This window comes from Spermophilus citellus (genome assembly GCF_964194105.1).
Source record: "Spermophilus citellus genome assembly, chromosome: 11".
Lineage (NCBI taxonomy): Eukaryota > Metazoa > Chordata > Mammalia > Rodentia > Sciuridae > Spermophilus > Spermophilus citellus.
In genome coordinates this window covers 108,313,277-108,330,961 of record NC_138192.1, presented here as the reverse complement: position 1 = coordinate 108,330,961, position 17,685 = coordinate 108,313,277, and the positions used below count along the sequence as shown (strand labels likewise).

The following is a 17,685-nucleotide window of genomic DNA, read 5'->3' as shown; positions in this document are numbered from 1 at the left end:
ATGAGATGCCAAAACACTAATTCACTGGTCATAGTTTGTACAATTAGGAGCATCCTATTTTTTGACTCCAAGCTTGTTCTCTTAATTCTTGTGCATTGTATGTGCAGCAATGTCCCCAAAAGTTTTTAGGTGAGGTGGGTATTATCATGAAGACTGTTTTGCAGATGAGAACACTGAAGCTCCAAGAGTTTTAGTGACTTGCCCGAGGTCATATGGTTAGAGGATGGCGAAGTAGGGCTGGTACTCAAGTCTTGCAGTCACAGATTCCCCACTCTTTCCATGGCACCACTTGACTGCTGGGCAGAGTACTTGGCTTTTTTTTTTTTTTTTTTTTTTTTTTTTTTTTTTTTTTTGAGAGAGAGAGAGAGAGAGAGAGAGAGAGAGAGAGAGAGAGAATTTTTAATATTTATTTTTTAGTTCTCGGCGGACACAACATCTTTGTTTGTATGTGGTGCTGAGGATCGAACCCCGGGCCGCATGCACGCCAGGCAAGCGCGCTACTGCTTGAGCCACATCCCCAGCCCGAGTACTTGGCTTTTTGAACAGGTTTAATCTGAAATCACAAGGAAACAGCGAAGTAGGTGAGAGTATAGGGAAAAGGGGAAAGCAAATGTCCAGAGAAGCAGCAACTTAAATACAGAGTAGAGGAGGTGTGAGGGGGGCCGGACTGGCAGGCCATACCAGAGTCCAGTGCTCCTGAGGTCAAGAAAATAAATCCTCATAGCCACAAGGGCCACCTCGAGCCTATGCTGTAGAGAAATCTTGGTGTTGTCCAGGCAATAGCTCACAGTTGGTCACAGAGAGCAGAAGACAGCCTGCAGGTGGGGGACCTGGAGACAGCAAGCCTTGGTCACTCTTAAAATCCTGACCCTGAGGGTGGGAGAAAGACAGGATGGTGGAGAGGCCATAGAAGTAGTTCAAGTGTCTTTGGGTAACAGGGAACAAGCCTCCTTAGGACTGAGAAGGAAAGAGAACACCCAGGGCCATTTGTACTGGTAGCTGGTTGCAGGTGGTGGTGTCACTTCTTCATCCTAGAATGGATAGAAAGATGTATTCAGAGATTATATTCCATTTCACAACTATTTATGGAGTTTTAAAAAAATGTGGTAGTTCTAGATGGACAGAATGCCTTTATTTTGTTTATTTTTATGTGGTGCTAAGAATTGAACCAGTGCCTCACACATGGTAGACAGGCACTCTGCTGCTGACTATTGCCCAGTCCTATTTATGGAGTTTTGTGCTAGCCCCAGTCGTTGCTGATAGTGAGTGTGGTGATGAGCCATATGTCTTCCCAGCACCATCCACCTGTTAGGATCAAAGTGTATTTATTTATTTATGTAAAATATGACAGCCAGTTATCTGTCACCAAATCATGTATGAGGAATTTGTAGGATGTTTACATTATTTCTAAAGACAACAAAAACTATTGGGATAGTATTAGGCCCTCAAACCAGCTTAAGCAAGAAAGGGAAATTTATCCGATTACTTTGGTGTCCCACGGGACCCGAGAGTCCAGGTACAGCCAGGAAGGGCTCAGGAGCCAGAGGGTCATCAGGAAGTCTGTCAGCTCTGACCAAAGCTTCTGCAGAATCTTCTCTGCCCCAGGTTTCTGCAGGCTGGCTTCTCCACTTACACAGCAGTCTGAGGACAGTCCTGCACAGGCCTGACTTTATGTTTTCCTTGTTAAGGGACCAGCCAGATTGAATGTATTAAGATTGTTTTTCTTCTACAGGGGACCAGAAAAAAAAAAAAAGTATCTCAAAGGGCTTAAGCTAATTAGGGAATTTAACAGCTCATATAACAGAAAATTCTAGGACAGCTGGATCCAGGTGGTCAAAGGGCACCATCAGAAGCAGCTTTTCCCTTCACTAGGGCCACATTGTATACATCCCCTGCTGGTAGAGTCCTCTTGGGACAAAAGACCAATAGGACCTCCAGGTTTCTCTCCTTTCCCAACAAAGCTGGGCTCTGGTCAAGCTTAGTGTTGGTCACATGTTTACTTCTAAATCACTTATAGCCCAAAGGGAGGAATGTGCTTATTTGGCCAGGCCTGAGACATGTGCCTGTTAAGGAGCTTGAGTTGAGGTTAGCCTACTCCAAATATAAAACAGTAACAACACATTTTTATAGAGTTTACTGTGTTTTGGATCAGTTCTAAGTAGGCAACTCATTTTAACCTCAGGTTATTATTATTTTTTTTTTTTTGTTAACTAATTTAATCATGATGTTATCCTTATTTGATACACAGAGAAACTGAGACACAAACCCTCACAGATAACCAGTCTCCAACTTACAATGTGCAAACATAACATGCGCTCAGAGGAAACTGTATTTTGAAGTTTGAATTTGTATCTTTTTCCATGCTAGTGATGATATGCACAGTATGATCCTCCCTCAGGACGCTGGTCAGGGCATCAAGCTGCAGCCTCAAGCCAGCCACTTGATCATGAGAGGAAACAACTTACTCTGTAGTGTTCTGTGTTGCTAAACTATGATACTTATTAGGTTAGGTGTATTCAATGTGTTTTCAATTTGTGATGGGTTTATCAGCATGTAATCACTTTGTAAGTCATGGAGCATTTGTAAATTGCAGAGCTAGAAGTTGACCCAGAACTTGGACACCAGAAACTGGGGTCCTAAACATTAGCAGAAGGGAACTTCTGCCAGGAAAGTGGGAGATAGATGCTGGGCAGGTAAAAACAACAGATGTCCACAGTCACTCTGGATTCTTGTTCCACAGAGAAACATTTACCCAGCCCAGGGTTGGATAACCACCCTGGTGGGGTTCAGGAGAGGATGGAGGGATCAAGTTGTACCAAGGTGTTTGCTTCTACTGTGACCTTGAACATGGACTAGTTTCAGAAAATAGAAGGGAGGAAAGAACAAGTGTCCTTCTATTTTTATTGTCTAGTGAGGTGTCATCTGAGTAGGGAATTTTAGTCATGCAAGTAAAAAAGGTGTATGGGGGAGGGAACTTATAATTGTGTCTATGAAACAAGCTGAGTAGACAGATTAACAGGAGAGAAAGCATATGAATTTGTCACAAACATGGGGGATTCATATGAAAGAAAAATGAATATCTCCCAAGCCCAGTGAGATCTGGTAGCTTATATAGCATCCTGGACTACTGAAAGCAATAGGGGCAAGAGGCTTATTGGGGACAGTAGTGATGACAAGCTATGGGAGGGAGAGGGGAAGAAATGTACAGCGTGTAAAAGTTGTCTTGGCAAAATCATAGAATTTGGAGGGAAATGGATGGCATTAGAGCAGATTATGCTAAGTGAAGCCAGCCAATCCCTAAAAAACAAATGCCAAGGGGCTGGGGATGTGGCTCAAGCGGTAGCGCGCTCGCCTAGCGTGTGTGTGGCCCGGGTTCGATCCTCAGCACCACATACAAATGAAGATGTTGTGTCCGCCAAGAAGTAGGAAAAAATAAATAAATGTTAAAATTCTCTCTCTCTCTGTCCCCCCCACTCTCTCTAAGAAAAACAAGCAAACAAACAAACAAACAAAAAAAAACAAATGCCAAATGTCTTCTTTGATATAAGGAGAGTAACTAAGAACAGAGTAGGGACGAAGAGCATGAGAAGAAGATTAACATTAAACAGGGATGAGAGGTGGGAGGGAAAGCGAGAGAGAAGGGAAATTGCATGGAAATGGAAGGAAACCCTCAGGGTTATACAAAATTACATACAAGAGGAAGTGAGGGGAAAGGGAAAAATAATACAAGGGGGAGAAATGAATTACAGTAGAGGGGGTAGAGAGAGAAGAGGGGAGGGGAGGGGAGGAGGGATAGTAGAGGATAGGAAAGGCAGCAGAATACAACAGACACTAGTATGGCAATATGTAAATCAATGGAAGTGTAACTGATGTGATTCTGCAATCTGTATACGGGTAAAAATGGGAGTTCATAACCCACTTGAATCAAAGTGTGAAATATATATGTCAAGAACTATGTAATGTTTTGAACAACCAACAATAAAAAAATAAAAAAATAAAAGTTGTCTTGGTGTGCACATAACACTTCTCAGTTAATGAAGGTTGCCTCAAGGAGGACTTGTCAGAAGAATAGGTGCTAGCCCATAGTGGCAGCCCATCTGGGCAAGGTAATGACCCATGGGGTGTCTTTTCCTGTGATGTTATCATCCCTGGTTGATGACTCTCCCAGGGGAGAAGATCCATGTCAATTGGTTTCCTTTTTTGGAGGATCTCTGGAAGAACCAAAGAGATGAGGGAGGTTCAAGTAAAGCCTGGTTAGCATCTACTGATCAACCCTGCCACCCCACCCCACCCCCACCCCCACCATCACCATCCCAAGGCCTCACAATTCCTGTGACATTTCCAAACTCCTTTACTGTCACCAAAGGTCTCTGGGGTTATTTATATTCTAGCCCATCCTAAATTCTGCTCCCCACAGGGATGGAGTGATTGTGAAAGACTTCAGCAATCTGAAGGTGCACAGAGAATCCACAGAGCTGGAGGGCATGCCCAAGCTTGGCTCCTTTTTGGCTGTAAAGGTCCAAGAGAGGGCCAGAGAAAGGAGCCCAGCTCTGCTTTTTCTAAAGAAAAGGCATAATTCTAACTTGGTATTATGATTAAGCTGTACTTTGGAGTCACTCACAGATAATGTGAAAAAGTAAATCTACCTTTCTGGCACATGCTGATGGGGGAGGTGGGTGGGGAGTTAGATGGAGGGCAATGAAGGAAGTCTTTATGAGCAAGGCAGACCTCCAAAGATAAAAGTACCTACTTTGCTGAATAGCCAAACATCCATACTAAAAAAATTCTACCTAATTTTTGAATGTCATGGCTTGTTCATACCTGTGTTCTGATAGCTTCTAAGTAATACTGTAATAACATCCAAATTTCAGTCATTACAAAAGACGTTTATCTCTCATGTTTCTAGTCTTGCTCCAACTGGGGACCCTGGTGCAAAGGGCTTCCTAACTTGAGACCTGTAGTCCTGAAACAGAAGCAGAACAGCAACAGCACACCATAAGAGGTACCCACTGCTCCTGCTTATGGGTGGCAAATGCCACTCCGATTTTGTTGGCCAGAGGAAGTCATATGGCCAGGCTTGACCTCAATAGGGTGGAGAGACATTCTTCCCTCCTGAAGGGACTGGCCTGTGAATGGCTGAGTGTTGTAAATAATATGTAATCTACCACACACCGTTTTTTTTTAAGGATTAAAATGTTATTTTCAAATATTCACAAGGAGCCACTGGTTGTTTTGGTTTGTTTAGATAGAAACAGAGCTCTGTTTAATGTCTACACTGCTGTACAAGTTGTATGCACACACTTCCTGAGCCAGTTGGTATCAATTACAACATTGGGAAGGGCTAAATGACTTTCTTGTCTATTGCCTTTGAGAAAAAGTGAACAACATCTTTGTAGACAAATTGTAGGTAAATGTAGTGAGGCAAATAGCCTATGTTAGTAGAGTGCTGAAGAGGTGGGGAAGGTGATTTAAAGTCACAAATATGACTTGAGTAGAAAAGATGGAGAACAGGGAGAAGGAATGGCAAAGGGGGCAAACCCTCTGTGCCAGGCTTTAGCTAGAACGAGGAACCTGAGACCTAGCATTTAGTAATTACTCAAGGCCATCCCATTTAAAGTGTCAGAGGCAGAATTTAAATTTTCAAGGTTTCTCTGGCCCCAAAGTCCATACTTTTTCATTCCTTTAGTGCTTGCTCTCTAAAGAGGTAAAGAGGGGAAGAAATGGATTTTTCTTTGTTTTTTCGATTAACATGTAATAATTGTACATAATAATGGAGAATAGTGTGATATTTCAACACATGCACATAGCGTGTACTGAAGCAACCCAAAGTCGTAGAGGGCGTAAGAGAGGATATACTAAAAGAAAAACGGAGAGTGTGAGAAGTCCACAAAAGAAACAAATAAAGAGGGGAAAGGCTCTCACTGGTGGTCTTCAAAGTTCATGCAAGTCACCTTGGGAATCTGAAGAGGCCGGGACGCCCCCTGCCGGCTGGGAGAAGTGAGGATCCCGAGCGGCTCAGGCCACGCCCGAGGCTGGCAGCCACCGTACGCCGGGTTCCTGCGAGAGCTTTTAGAAATATCAAGTGGCATTCAGGTGGCGGGGTCCGGGTTGCGAGAGTTTGCTCCAGTTCATTCTAACGTGTAGCCCCGGCTAAGAACCATCGGGAAGGAGTTGGCTGGGTAGGGTGGGTCCGGGGGGGGGGGGGGAAGGAAATCTTCAAGAGGATGCTGGTCCCCGCGCGGTCACACTCGCATGTGCTCACTTCGATCCGGCTCTCTCCCGAGGCCTGCGGACTGGGTGCCGCTGGATTTCCCGGAGGAGGAACACCAGGATCACAATTTGCACCAACTGCCTGGATCAGGGTCTAGGGCCTCCGCCGCCGCGCCCACCCGACCCATTTTAAAATACAGACCCGGGTGCCACGTGCCCACTCCTTGTTAGCGCTTTAGTTAAGAAGTGCTTGGCAAGACCGGCAGAGAAAGGGGATCACGTGGAGGGAGGAGGGGTGGGAAAAGGAAAGTACTGGGGATTGAAATGAAGCAAATTATAGGCATCTGTGAGTGTCAAAAATGAACCCCACTGTTATATGTACAGCTACACTGCGCTAATAAAAACGAAAATATTCAAAAAGTGATTTGAGACTTTTCCACTTATTGCCTCCCAATGGGCGGTTACGCCTCTTTGGACCCCATTTAGGAGACGCGGGACGCATTCTTCAACTTTCTCTTTCACCGCTAAACTGGACGCCTTTGAAAATAAAAACCAAAAGAGCCAACGGACAAGCGAGAATCGGCATAAGAGCAGATCCGGAGCAAGGCTTCCCTCTCGCTGTCACCAGATCACTCAGGCTCTCGGAGCAGCACCCTCCAACTGCTCAGCATCTCGTCTTCTCTCCTTTCCCCCTCATCCCTATTCTCCCCCACGACACCCCATCCCTATTCTCCCCCGCCCCTCTTCTTCCCTCTTTTGCACCCACCCCTTTTCCTACCCTCCCTCCCCCACTCCTGCTTCTCTCTACCCAGTTACCCCGGATCTCCTGGGCTAACTAAATTATGGCACCCAAATACTTAAAGGGACTCCAGCGAGGAAGCCGGGATTCGGCCCCCGCCCCGCAGCACCTCCTCCACGCCCCGCCCCCAGCTCCCAGCGCAGCGGGGTGGTAACACCTGCCCAGGGAAGGGAGGGGGTGAGGAGCGCCGGAAACACGTGTCTGGAGGACGGGGACCCGCCTCCGACCGCCTCTCGACTCTGGGGCTTTTTAAGGCCAGTCCTTTCCGCAGCCAACCCCGGCGGGGAAAACGTAGCGCGCATGCGGCGCCGGGCACCCTCCAGATAGTAAGTACCCGCGTGGCTGCGCCCCCGGGGCTGGGTGTCCCGTGAGCCCCGCTGCGGGGCGGCCTCAGACTCCTGTGGCCTCTACCCGGAAGCTCCCAGAGCCCCAGGGTGCTGCCGGCTCCCCGCGCGGCCGGGGGATCCCAGAGGGCCCTGTGGAGCACCCCTCGTCTCCCATTCCCACCCCTGACTTATTCCCGGAGCTCTCGGCCCACGGGCCGGAAGGGGCACCTGTGGGTCCTTTTCGGGGCCGGCGGGGGCAGGTTTAGGTAAGGGACTTAGTGGAGGCCTCCGAGCCACCCCACAGCCGCGCTCTGCTGGCGAGCGACTCGGAACCTCTAGTGTGGTTGCCTTCCAGTCTCCAGAAGATGGTACAGTGTCCACCGCATAAATCCTGCTGTTGTTCAAACCGTTAACATTCAGTTCCATTATTATCACTATTGAACCTAGCGGTTTAGACCAGAGGACCAAAATAATAACACCCACCCCCTCCCCCCAGCCCCAAAAGCAACAAACCCGAGGCTGGTTGCAGCTGCAGTGGAGTGCAGTGCAGGCAGTTTGGGGTCCCTGAGCAGTCACCAATGCTTGGTGCACTGTTACGCAGCTCCGAATATGCGCAATGGTAACAGTGGAACTGTAGGGCATCCTATGGGTGTTGGAATACTCAAGGACTTTTTGCTCAAAGATATCCATTGGCACGATTTCAGAGCCACATCTTACCTCGTAGGACTGAAAGGAAGAGCCATGCTAAAGGAATTAGACGGGCTTCAGCTCATTTCTTCTTCTTTTCAAGTTATAAACAAACTTAAGAATCATTTGGAGTTACTTAAAAGATAATGCAACTTCTGGCCAGAGTGTCACACAGGATACTTTTGCACGACAGGTCTCAGCAGAAGCGTGGTTAGACAAAATGGCCCTGGTGCCCTATGAGGAGACCAGGGGAATGGGGCTCCAGAAATTCCACCAGCCTCTTGCCACTTTCTCCTTTGCAAACCACACGATCCAAATCCGGCAGGACTGGAGGCAGCTTGGAGTCGCAGCAGTTGTTTGGGATGCGGTAAGCAAGCCCCAGAGGGTCTCTGAAAACACCCTCAGTTATTTGAAAAGAAAAATACCATTATTGAGATACAATTCAGGTACCATGCACTTCATGCACTTCACTACACAAATTCAATTTTTTTTTTTTTAGTATATTCAGAGTAGTGCAGCCATTACCACTTTAATTTTAAAACATTTTCATCACCCCAAAGCCCCTTCCCCTTACCAGTCATTCCCTTTATCCCCCACCTCCCCAATTACATTGCATTTTAATGGCAGTTAACTGAAAACAGATGGGAGTGAAATGGCTTGCCAGTAATTACCCAGTGAGTAACAGAAGTCTGAAGTCCTGACTGCTTTGGACGCTCACTGAGTTCTCTTTCTAAAACACTGCACCAAAGAATACATAAAGTGACAAAGCCCGAAATGAACATCATGTTTCATCTTTAAGTTTTCCATAGCTGTAAAATAATAACTGCTTTTCTACTTCTTCCTCTTTAAACACTGTTCTCTTTGCTTGAGAATGGTGGCTTGTGACTCAGCCCCCTAGTGTGTGTGTAGCCCCCTAGTTATTCCTGTTGAATAACTGGCCTAAATACCGTGCTACAGTCTTAACATTGTCTTAGGGCTGTTAAAGAAACATTAAGAAATAATAATATTAATCTGACCTGCTAATACCACTTCTGGGAATCTACTTCTGAATAACTGCATGAAACTATTCCCATAATTAGTACCAATGATAAATAATAACAAGAAATAGGATGCCTCCTATAAGTTGACTGAGGAGAGGAATTGCCAATTTACTCCTAGTACATGGCTATGAAAAACAAACTTTAGTAAAAATTTATATTAACACTATACCATTTTTTCTATAGGATTATAAGTAAATGCTAACTTACACAAGTTCCAAAACTGGCCAAAACTTACCTTCTGATGCCCAAAACATGTGGTGAGGGCCCTGTGGGGTGATGAGAGTCAGGGATGCAGTTCAGGGAGCCTTGGGCACTGTGCTGCTTTTTCCTTCTAGGTGAAGTGTGGCCTTGCTGACCTGGCTTGGCTTAGGAATTGGACATGTCTTAAATAAGACTGTTCATGTCAGTTCTTTAGAACGGTTTTCTAAGTCTCAGTGTGAAAATGCTGTGACAATAAAAAATTTAAGCTTCACAGATTCAGCATGCTCCTAGCTAGCTGTGCAGCCCCCTGTTGGGGTGCTGGGTCTGCTGTGTGTGTGCCTCTGTAGGGGGTGGCCTCATAGCAGCAGTGGCTAATTTCCTGTGCACATTAGTGGACTGGGCAGTGTGGGGCTGGGGAGAGGGGTGCACATGCAATCTCCTCCTGCCAGTAGCACATAGGCATCCTGACCCCACAGCTCCTGAAGCACTTGTTGACCTTAATCATACTCGCACTGTGTTTTGACTCAGGCTGTTGTCCTTTCCACGTTTCTGGAGATGGGCGCTGTGGAGCTCAGGGACTGCTCTGCCGTGGAGCTGGGTGCTGGCACAGGGCTGGTGGGCATAGTAGCTGCCCTGCTGGGTGAGTGTGATGCACTGCTTACTGCATGTTGAGCAGAACTCCCTGAGAGCTGCGTTTGCTGTTTTCTTCACATAATATCCATTGTTTTTCCCCCCTTCCTGGGTTAATTTCTTTTGCCTGCACATATCTGAGTTGTGGGACAACTGCTGATGTTCATAGTAACTCTAGAGGCTAACAGGCTATTCTACTTTTCACAGAAGATCACTTTGCCTCCTTTACTTCCATGTTGCTGATAGTATGATCTTAAAGTGATTTGATTTCAAGAAGAATAGTCTCATCTTTGTATCTAGGTTTCCAGTTTAAGGTGCTTAAATCCATATGCTATTGGATATAATCCTGTGTTTTAATCAGCTGTTTTGCTGCTATAAATAAAAGACCTGAGGAGAACAATTTTGGAGGAGGAAAAGTTTATTTAGGGGCTCATGGTTGGTTGATGACCAGCTCCATTACTCTGGGCCCAAGGTGAGGCAGAAAATCATAGCGGAAGAGTGTGGTGGAGGGAAGTGGCTCAATACATCACGTCAGGTAGTGCAGAGAGAGAGAGCTCTGCTCATCAGACAAAATATGTACCCTAAAGGTATGCCCCTGAATGATCCACCTCCTCCAGTCACACTCCACTGGCTTACAGTTACCAGCCAGCCAGTTAATCCTTGTCAGGGGATGGATTCACTGACTGGGTTTTAGATTCTCATGACCTAATCATTTCACCCCTAAATCTTTTTGCATTATCTCACATATGAGCTTTTGGGGCTACACCTAATATCCAAACAATAACACCCTGTGAGGTTGGTGGCACATCAGACATCTAAGGGAACTGAGGGTTTTTTTTCTTCTTGGGAGTATCAGTCCCTCCAAAGTTTGTACAGACATCTGTTTTAAGAAATTGAGGGCTGGGGATGTGGCTCAAGCGGTAGCGCGCTCGCCTGGCGTGCGTGCGGCCCGGGTTCGATCCTCAGCACCACATACCAACAAAGATGTTGTGTCCGTCGAGAACTAAAAAAAAATAAATAAATAAATATTAAAAATTCTCTCTCACTCTCTCTTTAAAAAAGAAATTGAATTACTGGTGTACAGTTTTGAATTGATAGCTGTGTTATTTTTTTGTTTGGTATACAGACATTAGTTTAAGCTTAGAGCATTTTTAAGCTTTATTAATATTTTCTAAAAGTGTGCTGTTGACTTTTTTCTACAACTTGTACAGTTGAAGCTATTCAATGATGAGAATAGACCAGCTGCTAAGATTATCACATATAATATTTACTAACCAGAATTGTCAGCTGGGGCACTTGTTCCAATGTGGTTTCTGACTCAGAGGGTCTGGAGCAGGGCCCGAGAGCCTGCACTTCTAACGAATTCCCAGTGATAATGATAACCTGCTAGATTTCAGACCATACTTGGTGGGAATGATCTGGGTTTTGAAAGCACTGAATTCATTACACTATCTGCAGGTATCCAGGTCCTGCTAAAACCCCTCTTTTGTTCTGTCTTTTTGCTGGTAACTCATTTCTTTTTCAGTATTGCTTTTTCTGCTTACGTATCTTTTCCCAAAATCTGATGGGGAGCTTGGGCAAGGTTAAAAGTAGACATCAGTTGATTGAGGCCCCTTTCTGTTTTGAACCATGGCCCTCTGTTAGCTCGATGAGGCCTTTCATGGTCCTCTGCTTTTATTTTCCTAGGTAGGCCTTATAATGTCCCCAGGTATGTTTGGTATTATTTTTAATTTTTCATTTTTCAAATGAAACGCATTCTGGGCCTGAGGCACTTTCTGAAGTTCCAATTAGTGATGATCTGGGACTCAAAACCAGGCTTAATAGACACAGCAGCCCAAGTTGTTGTTTTTCTATGTTAGCAACTTTTCTCCCTGCTGATAAGAGTTCACTTGAAGATGAAATGAGGTTTCTTCTGTTTTCTCCTGAGAACCAGGACCTTGGTGGTAAACTGCACAGTTTAGTTGTACTTGGTTTTCACACCTCTTTTTAACTCTTTGTGACTTGAGGCAAGTTGCTTAATCTCTTAATGTTAATTTCCCCATCTGTAAAATGAGGTTAATAAGAAAGAGTATTTACTTCACAATGAGGATCCACAGAGATTGTGCATGGAATTTGTTAGCTCACTGATACAAGTGAAATACCTCGTGTCAATTGTTATTCTGAGTATTTATTTTTCTAATCTAGAAATCTGGATCTGTGGGGCTGGGAAAGTTAGGAATAAGGTATTTTAGTTCTGTTACAGAGCAAAGGATTAGTTAGTTGTTGCCACAAGGACTTGGTTCTGAGAGTGAGCTGGAAGGGTAGAACAGCGTACTTATTCTGTTGATTTGGAGATGTGTGCTTCGCAGCCCCACTTCATTCTCACCTCTTGAAGTTCTTTCCTGCCCTATCCCAGAGAATTCATTGCTGCCTTATTTCTTTTCCCTGTATGTAGGCAGTTGTTTCATATATCTGTCTCTGGTAGGCTGAGGCTCTTGAGGAATGGGACCACATCTCAGTCTGGGTGTCTTTGGCCCTAGTATAGCACGCATTGCTCAGTAGATGCTCAAATAATTCTGGAATAAGAGATGGAAAAAACTAGATTGAAGGCTTTTTGACAATGAGGAAAGTTAATGTTTTCATTATAGAACTAGATGTAATTCTATTACAAAAATAATTCATCACTCTACAACATAATTACCTTTAGCATTTTGGTATATTCCATTCTTTTCCTCCATCTGTATTTTTAATTATGATTTTATATATACGTGTAATGTCTGCACATGTGTATATATCTGCATACATACATATGCATATACAAATGATAGTTAATTTACCATTACATCATAAGCATTTCTCTTTAAAAATGCTAAGTGATTTTCATACTGACTATTTGTAATCACTGCAAGTATTAGGCTAGAAAAATTTTGATGTTCAAACCTGAGGTAAGAAAAAATCATCTTTTAAAAATGGAGTCAGTGGTTGTTTCAGTCAGCTTTTTTATTGCTGTGACCAAAAGACCTGACAAGAACTATTAGAGGAAAAGTTTACTTGCAGGCTCACAGTTTCTAAGGCCTCAGTCCATAGACAGCTGCTCCATTCCTCAGGGCTTGAGGTGAGGCAGAAATCAAGGTGGAAGAGTGTTGTGGAGAAGAGTAATTCACATGATGACCAGGAAGCAGAAAGAGGCTCCACTAGCCAGATACAAAATATATACCCTAAAGGCACACCCCCCCAATGACCCACCTCTTCCAGCCTTTAGTTACCTGCCTTTAGTTACCACTCAGTTAATGCCATCAGGGGATTAATTCACTGATTGGGTTAAGGCTTTCAACCCAAACATTTCACCTCTAAGTCTTCTCACACTGGACCTTTTAGGGGACACCTCACATACAAACCATCAGTGGATTAAAAAAAAAAAAAAAAAGGATGGTAATTTTGAAACATCTCAAAGGAATTGATTGTTCCCCTTTGAAAAATATTTTCACATTAGCTGATCCAGGGTCTGCATAGTGAAAAAAAAAAAAAAAGTGGTGGTGGGGGTGTGTTTTCATTTTTTGTAATCTCCGTCATTTATTTCTGAATTCAGAGAGCACCTACCAAGTGCCTGGTGGAATCAGGGTGGATCGAGCAGGGGCCAGGCAGGTAGAAATAAAGTCTTGGGAAGCTTATGTTCTGAGTCGATGGGTGGGTGGGTAAAGGGAGATAAAGACAAATTGACATTAAAAAGCCCCACTCTCACAACAGTAAGTGTTCTACAGAATGTTAATATAGGGCTGCTGATCACTGAGCACTTTCTGTGTTCTGAGAGGGGCTGTGTGTCTGCAGTCTCATTCTCACAGTCGGCCTACATGGTAAATATGCCTGACCCATTTATAGTAATGTTCAAGTGTGAAAATGAAGGGTTAACAGAGAGTAGGTAACTTGCCCAAGGTCACAAAGTTAATAGATTGTGGTTAGAATTAGAATCTGGTTCTGACTCTCAAATCCTGGTTTAGTTTGAAAGTTTTCCCAACCGTTATGCTACTTGGAAACTACTTATAGAAGAATATCTCACATGAGTTAGGTTGGGGTCAGGGAATCTGGATTTTAGAAGCTTCTAGGTGATTTGAAGCCTGACTAGGCTTAGGAGCCACTGTCTTACAATACAACACTTAGGAAGAATTTGCCTTTATTTTTCTGATTCTAGTTCACATCTGCACTGACTGTTTGACTTGCACATGTAACTTAAAGCTGGATCTCTCTACTTGACTAATTTCCAGCACCACATGCGAACTCCTGATGCTTCTCCCCTTCCCAAATATATTTTTTCTCCTCTGTTGTGAGTTGGCATCACTGTCCCTCACCTAGTTCTCTTGAACTTGCAGATTCTGTCTTTTAACTCTTCCTCCAATTACCCCACATTCCACTCCCCTTGCCTGGCTTGAGCTCTCGTTATCTGTCTCCCACATGATCATACAGCCCTCCCACCTGGCCTTTCTGCCTCTGCGGTGGGTCTCCTCAGACCCACTCTCACAACAGCTGTCAGAGTGTTCCATCTCAAAGGTGAAATTGATGGGGTGGCCTGTGTTTAAATGTTTGTTTGCCTTCCCATGGCCAGTCTGCAGGCCAGATGCCAGGCCTCCCAGCAAAGCTTTGCAATCTTGTCGGTCTCTCTCATGCTTTGAGACATTCCTGGGACACACACACTGCTCTGGCCTGTGCCTTTTGTCCCAAATATGCTTTCTTCACTCTTTTCCCTGGTTCGTGCTGTATCTTAAGTGTAAGTGCAGGTTTCCCTTCCTTCAGGAATATTCCTTTGGTCTCTGCTCCTTTTGAAGAATTTCTCCTTTGTGATACATGATTTCCTGTGTGTACCCATATTCCTTTATTTTCCTTCTCACACTTATATTTACTTACATCCCTCATGCGGCTCTGAGCTCATGAGCTCATTTCTTGCTCATCTTTTTGGCACATAGTATGTGCTTGAATGTTTGAATAAATGTTGCTTACAAAACTAGGATTAATGATGTCTGGTTTTTTTTTTATTATTATTTCTAAGTGAATGACAGGCTGCTGTGTTGTCTTATGGAGTTCATTTCCCCTCCTTGCCCAGTGTAAATCTCTTGGGCAGTCATGTTGCCCCCATCTTCACTTATCACTGATACCAGTTCCTGGCTTCATCTTACTCTCCAGGCTAAAGAAACCCAGGTCAGATGCTTTCCCTGTTCCAGGCCTGGTAAGTGCATGTGCGTATGGCTGGCAGGAGCAGAGCTCTGCTGGCTTTCACTTTAAATTCAGATCAGAAACCTCAGAGGGGTTCTGTTTTCCATACCTTTTTTATTGGTGAATTATAATTATGCATTAATGGTGGGACTCGTTGTTACATCAAGGGGGGCCTTGACTCCTGGACAGTCATACTCTGCTTCCTGTCTTGCTCTGCTAACTGACTCTTTCATGATTTTGCTCTCAAGCCTCCAGTCTTTCTTTCTCTATTCTCACCCTTAGCCAATGACATTTCTGCTTTCACAGGGGAGACTGAAGCTATCTGAAGAGAATTTCCACCCACCCCCACCCCTGCCCCACTGCCTCTAACCACACCAGTGTCTGGTGGACCACCATCTCTGCCTTTCTTCCTGAGGTTGTAGTTGAATGTCCTTTTTAGGGCCAGTGACCTCTCTGTGCCTCAGATCCTGCCCACTCTCACCTACTCAGTGACATTGTCCCTGCATTGCTGCTTTTCTGCCCTTCTACCCAATCATTTCCATCAGCATATAAACTTGCTGTTACTTCTCCCATCTTTTCAAAACAAGAAATACAAACCTAAGTGCTTGGTTGTAGGTCTGTAGCAGGGAAAGCATTAAATGACCCTGGAATATCTTGCCATACCAGATAGCAAGGAAGCTTTCAAAGATGACCACGGTTGTGTCAGATCAGAGACCACTAGCAAAAAACGGCTCCATTTAAACATCAATAATAATAATTTCAATAGATTAAAGTATGTCAAGTATGTTTCATTCATGAGTTTACAGCAACAAAATGAACCTAGGTATCTTTGGAGAACCAGCTTTTTATTTCAAAATAGGGTTTATTAAAGGGGATGGAGAAGCAAAATGTATCCTGCCTGTCCTATTCAGACAGTTGATATACAAAATGAGTAGCCATTTCTCTTTATAGAATGTTCTTAACAAATGCAAAAAGAATAATAATGAACTGGGGATTTGGGCACTAAGCACCAGTGGCTTCTCATGTCATAAAAACGGAGTCTACTAGACACAGCATACCTCTTGATAAAAAACACACTGCTGGGGCTGGGGATGTGGCTCAAGCGGTAGCGCGCTCGCCTGGCATGCGTGCGGCCCGGGTTCGATCCTCAGCACCACATACCAACAAAGATGTTGTGTCCGCTGAGAACTAAAAAATAAATATTAAAAATTCTCTCTCTCTCTCTCTCTCTCTCTCTCTCAAAAAAAAAACAAAAACAAAAAACAAAAAACAAAAAAACAGTAAAAGACAGATTCCGAGGAAAGCTGGTGTGGCACTGAAGGGTGGGCTGCATTTGGGAGCTGGCCAGACCGGTGTTTGAGGGTGGTTTCAGCAATGTGCAAGCTACTGGCATCCTTTACTTAGACCACTGGGGGGGGGGGGGGTCTTCACTGGTTTTCTTGCTACTGGCCTTGCTACTGCCAGACATTCTGTTAAACCCAAGACACACCATTTGTACCTCTGCTCAGCACTTTCCAGTGGCTTTCTGTCTCACTCAGTGAAAATCAAAGTCTTTTTTAAAAAGTTTTTTTTGGGGGGGTACCTAGGATTGTACTCAGGCACTCAACCACTGAGCCACATCCCCAGCCCTATTTTGTATTTTATTCAGAGACAGAGTCTCACCGAGTAGTTAGTGCCTCGCTTTGGCTGAGGCTGGCTTTGAACTTGGGATCCTCCTGCCTCAGCCTCCCGAGCCGCTGGGGTTACAGGCCTGTGCTACTGCTCTGGGCTGAGAAAACTGAAGTCTTTTTGAAACATGGCTAATGAGGCCATACATGGTTGTCCACCTTCCCCATGACTTCACTGACCTCATCTCCTCTGACTTTGTCCCTTATTACTTTGTTCCAGCCATACTGATCTCCTTGCTTGCCTGCACACTCTTGAGTGTTTGCACTCGTTCTTCCGCCTGCCAAAAATGTTCTTCCCCCTGATATGCACTTGATTATCCCCACACACCTTCAGGTCTTCCCAGGTCACCTCAGTCAGGCATTCCCTCTACCCAATCTAGAATTCCACACCTGCCTCCCTTACTTCCTGACATTTCATGTCTCTTCTGGCTTTGTTTTTTCCTTATCTTACATCAACAACAAACAGATATTATACCTTAAAATAACCATAGTGCTTATCTCCTCACTTGAATGTAAGCTCTGTGAGGGTAGGATTTTTGTTATCTAGCTGATGGTAGCACTTAGCTATTTGTAGAACTCTCTCAGGATGTTATGGGAAATAGTCAACTGACATTCAGATCCTATTCAAACTTCTGGAATACCTAGTTGGGCAGAAGTAGCCTCCAAAACCCTCAAGATAGGCATTAGAGGAGCTGTTAAAATGGATACAGAAGTGATGTTGAAAAGACTAGGTCATTCTATTATTGCCAAGAGAGTTGGGCATGGTGACACATGCCTGTAGTCCTAGCTCCTTCCAGGCTGAGACAGGAGGATGGCTTGAGGCCAGCTTTGACAACATAGTGAGAGAATTAAAGAAAAAGAAATCCAGAGAGAAAATCCTAAGTCAAACCAGGAGGAGTCTGTCTATAGTTTGCATTATTGGAAGAAAAGAAAACTATCAT

The 17,685-nt window shown here is 44.4% G+C and overlaps 1 protein-coding gene across 4 annotated transcripts in view; it reads left to right on the top strand.

Annotated features, from left to right (window-relative positions):
• The first annotated feature begins 7,199 nt into the window (after positions 1–7,199).
• METTL21A (methyltransferase 21A, HSPA lysine) overlaps positions 7,200–17,685 on the top strand; it is a 93,389-nt gene continuing 82,903 nt past the window's right edge. The window contains exons 1-4 of one of the 4 annotated variants that reach the window (XM_081261871.1): positions 7,200–7,335; positions 8,216–8,389; positions 9,792–9,903; positions 15,048–16,103. In XM_081261871.1, the coding sequence (XP_081117997.1) occupies positions 8,243–8,389; positions 9,792–9,903; positions 15,048–15,052 (264 nt within the window). In that variant the 5' untranslated portion in view covers positions 7,200–7,335; positions 8,216–8,242 and the 3' untranslated portion in view covers positions 15,053–16,103. Of the gene's footprint in view, positions 7,336–8,215; positions 8,390–9,791; positions 9,908–15,047; positions 16,104–17,685 lie in introns of those variants that run through there. The other 3 variants (XM_081261870.1, XM_081261872.1, XR_014018094.1) reach the window with 3 other exon arrangements.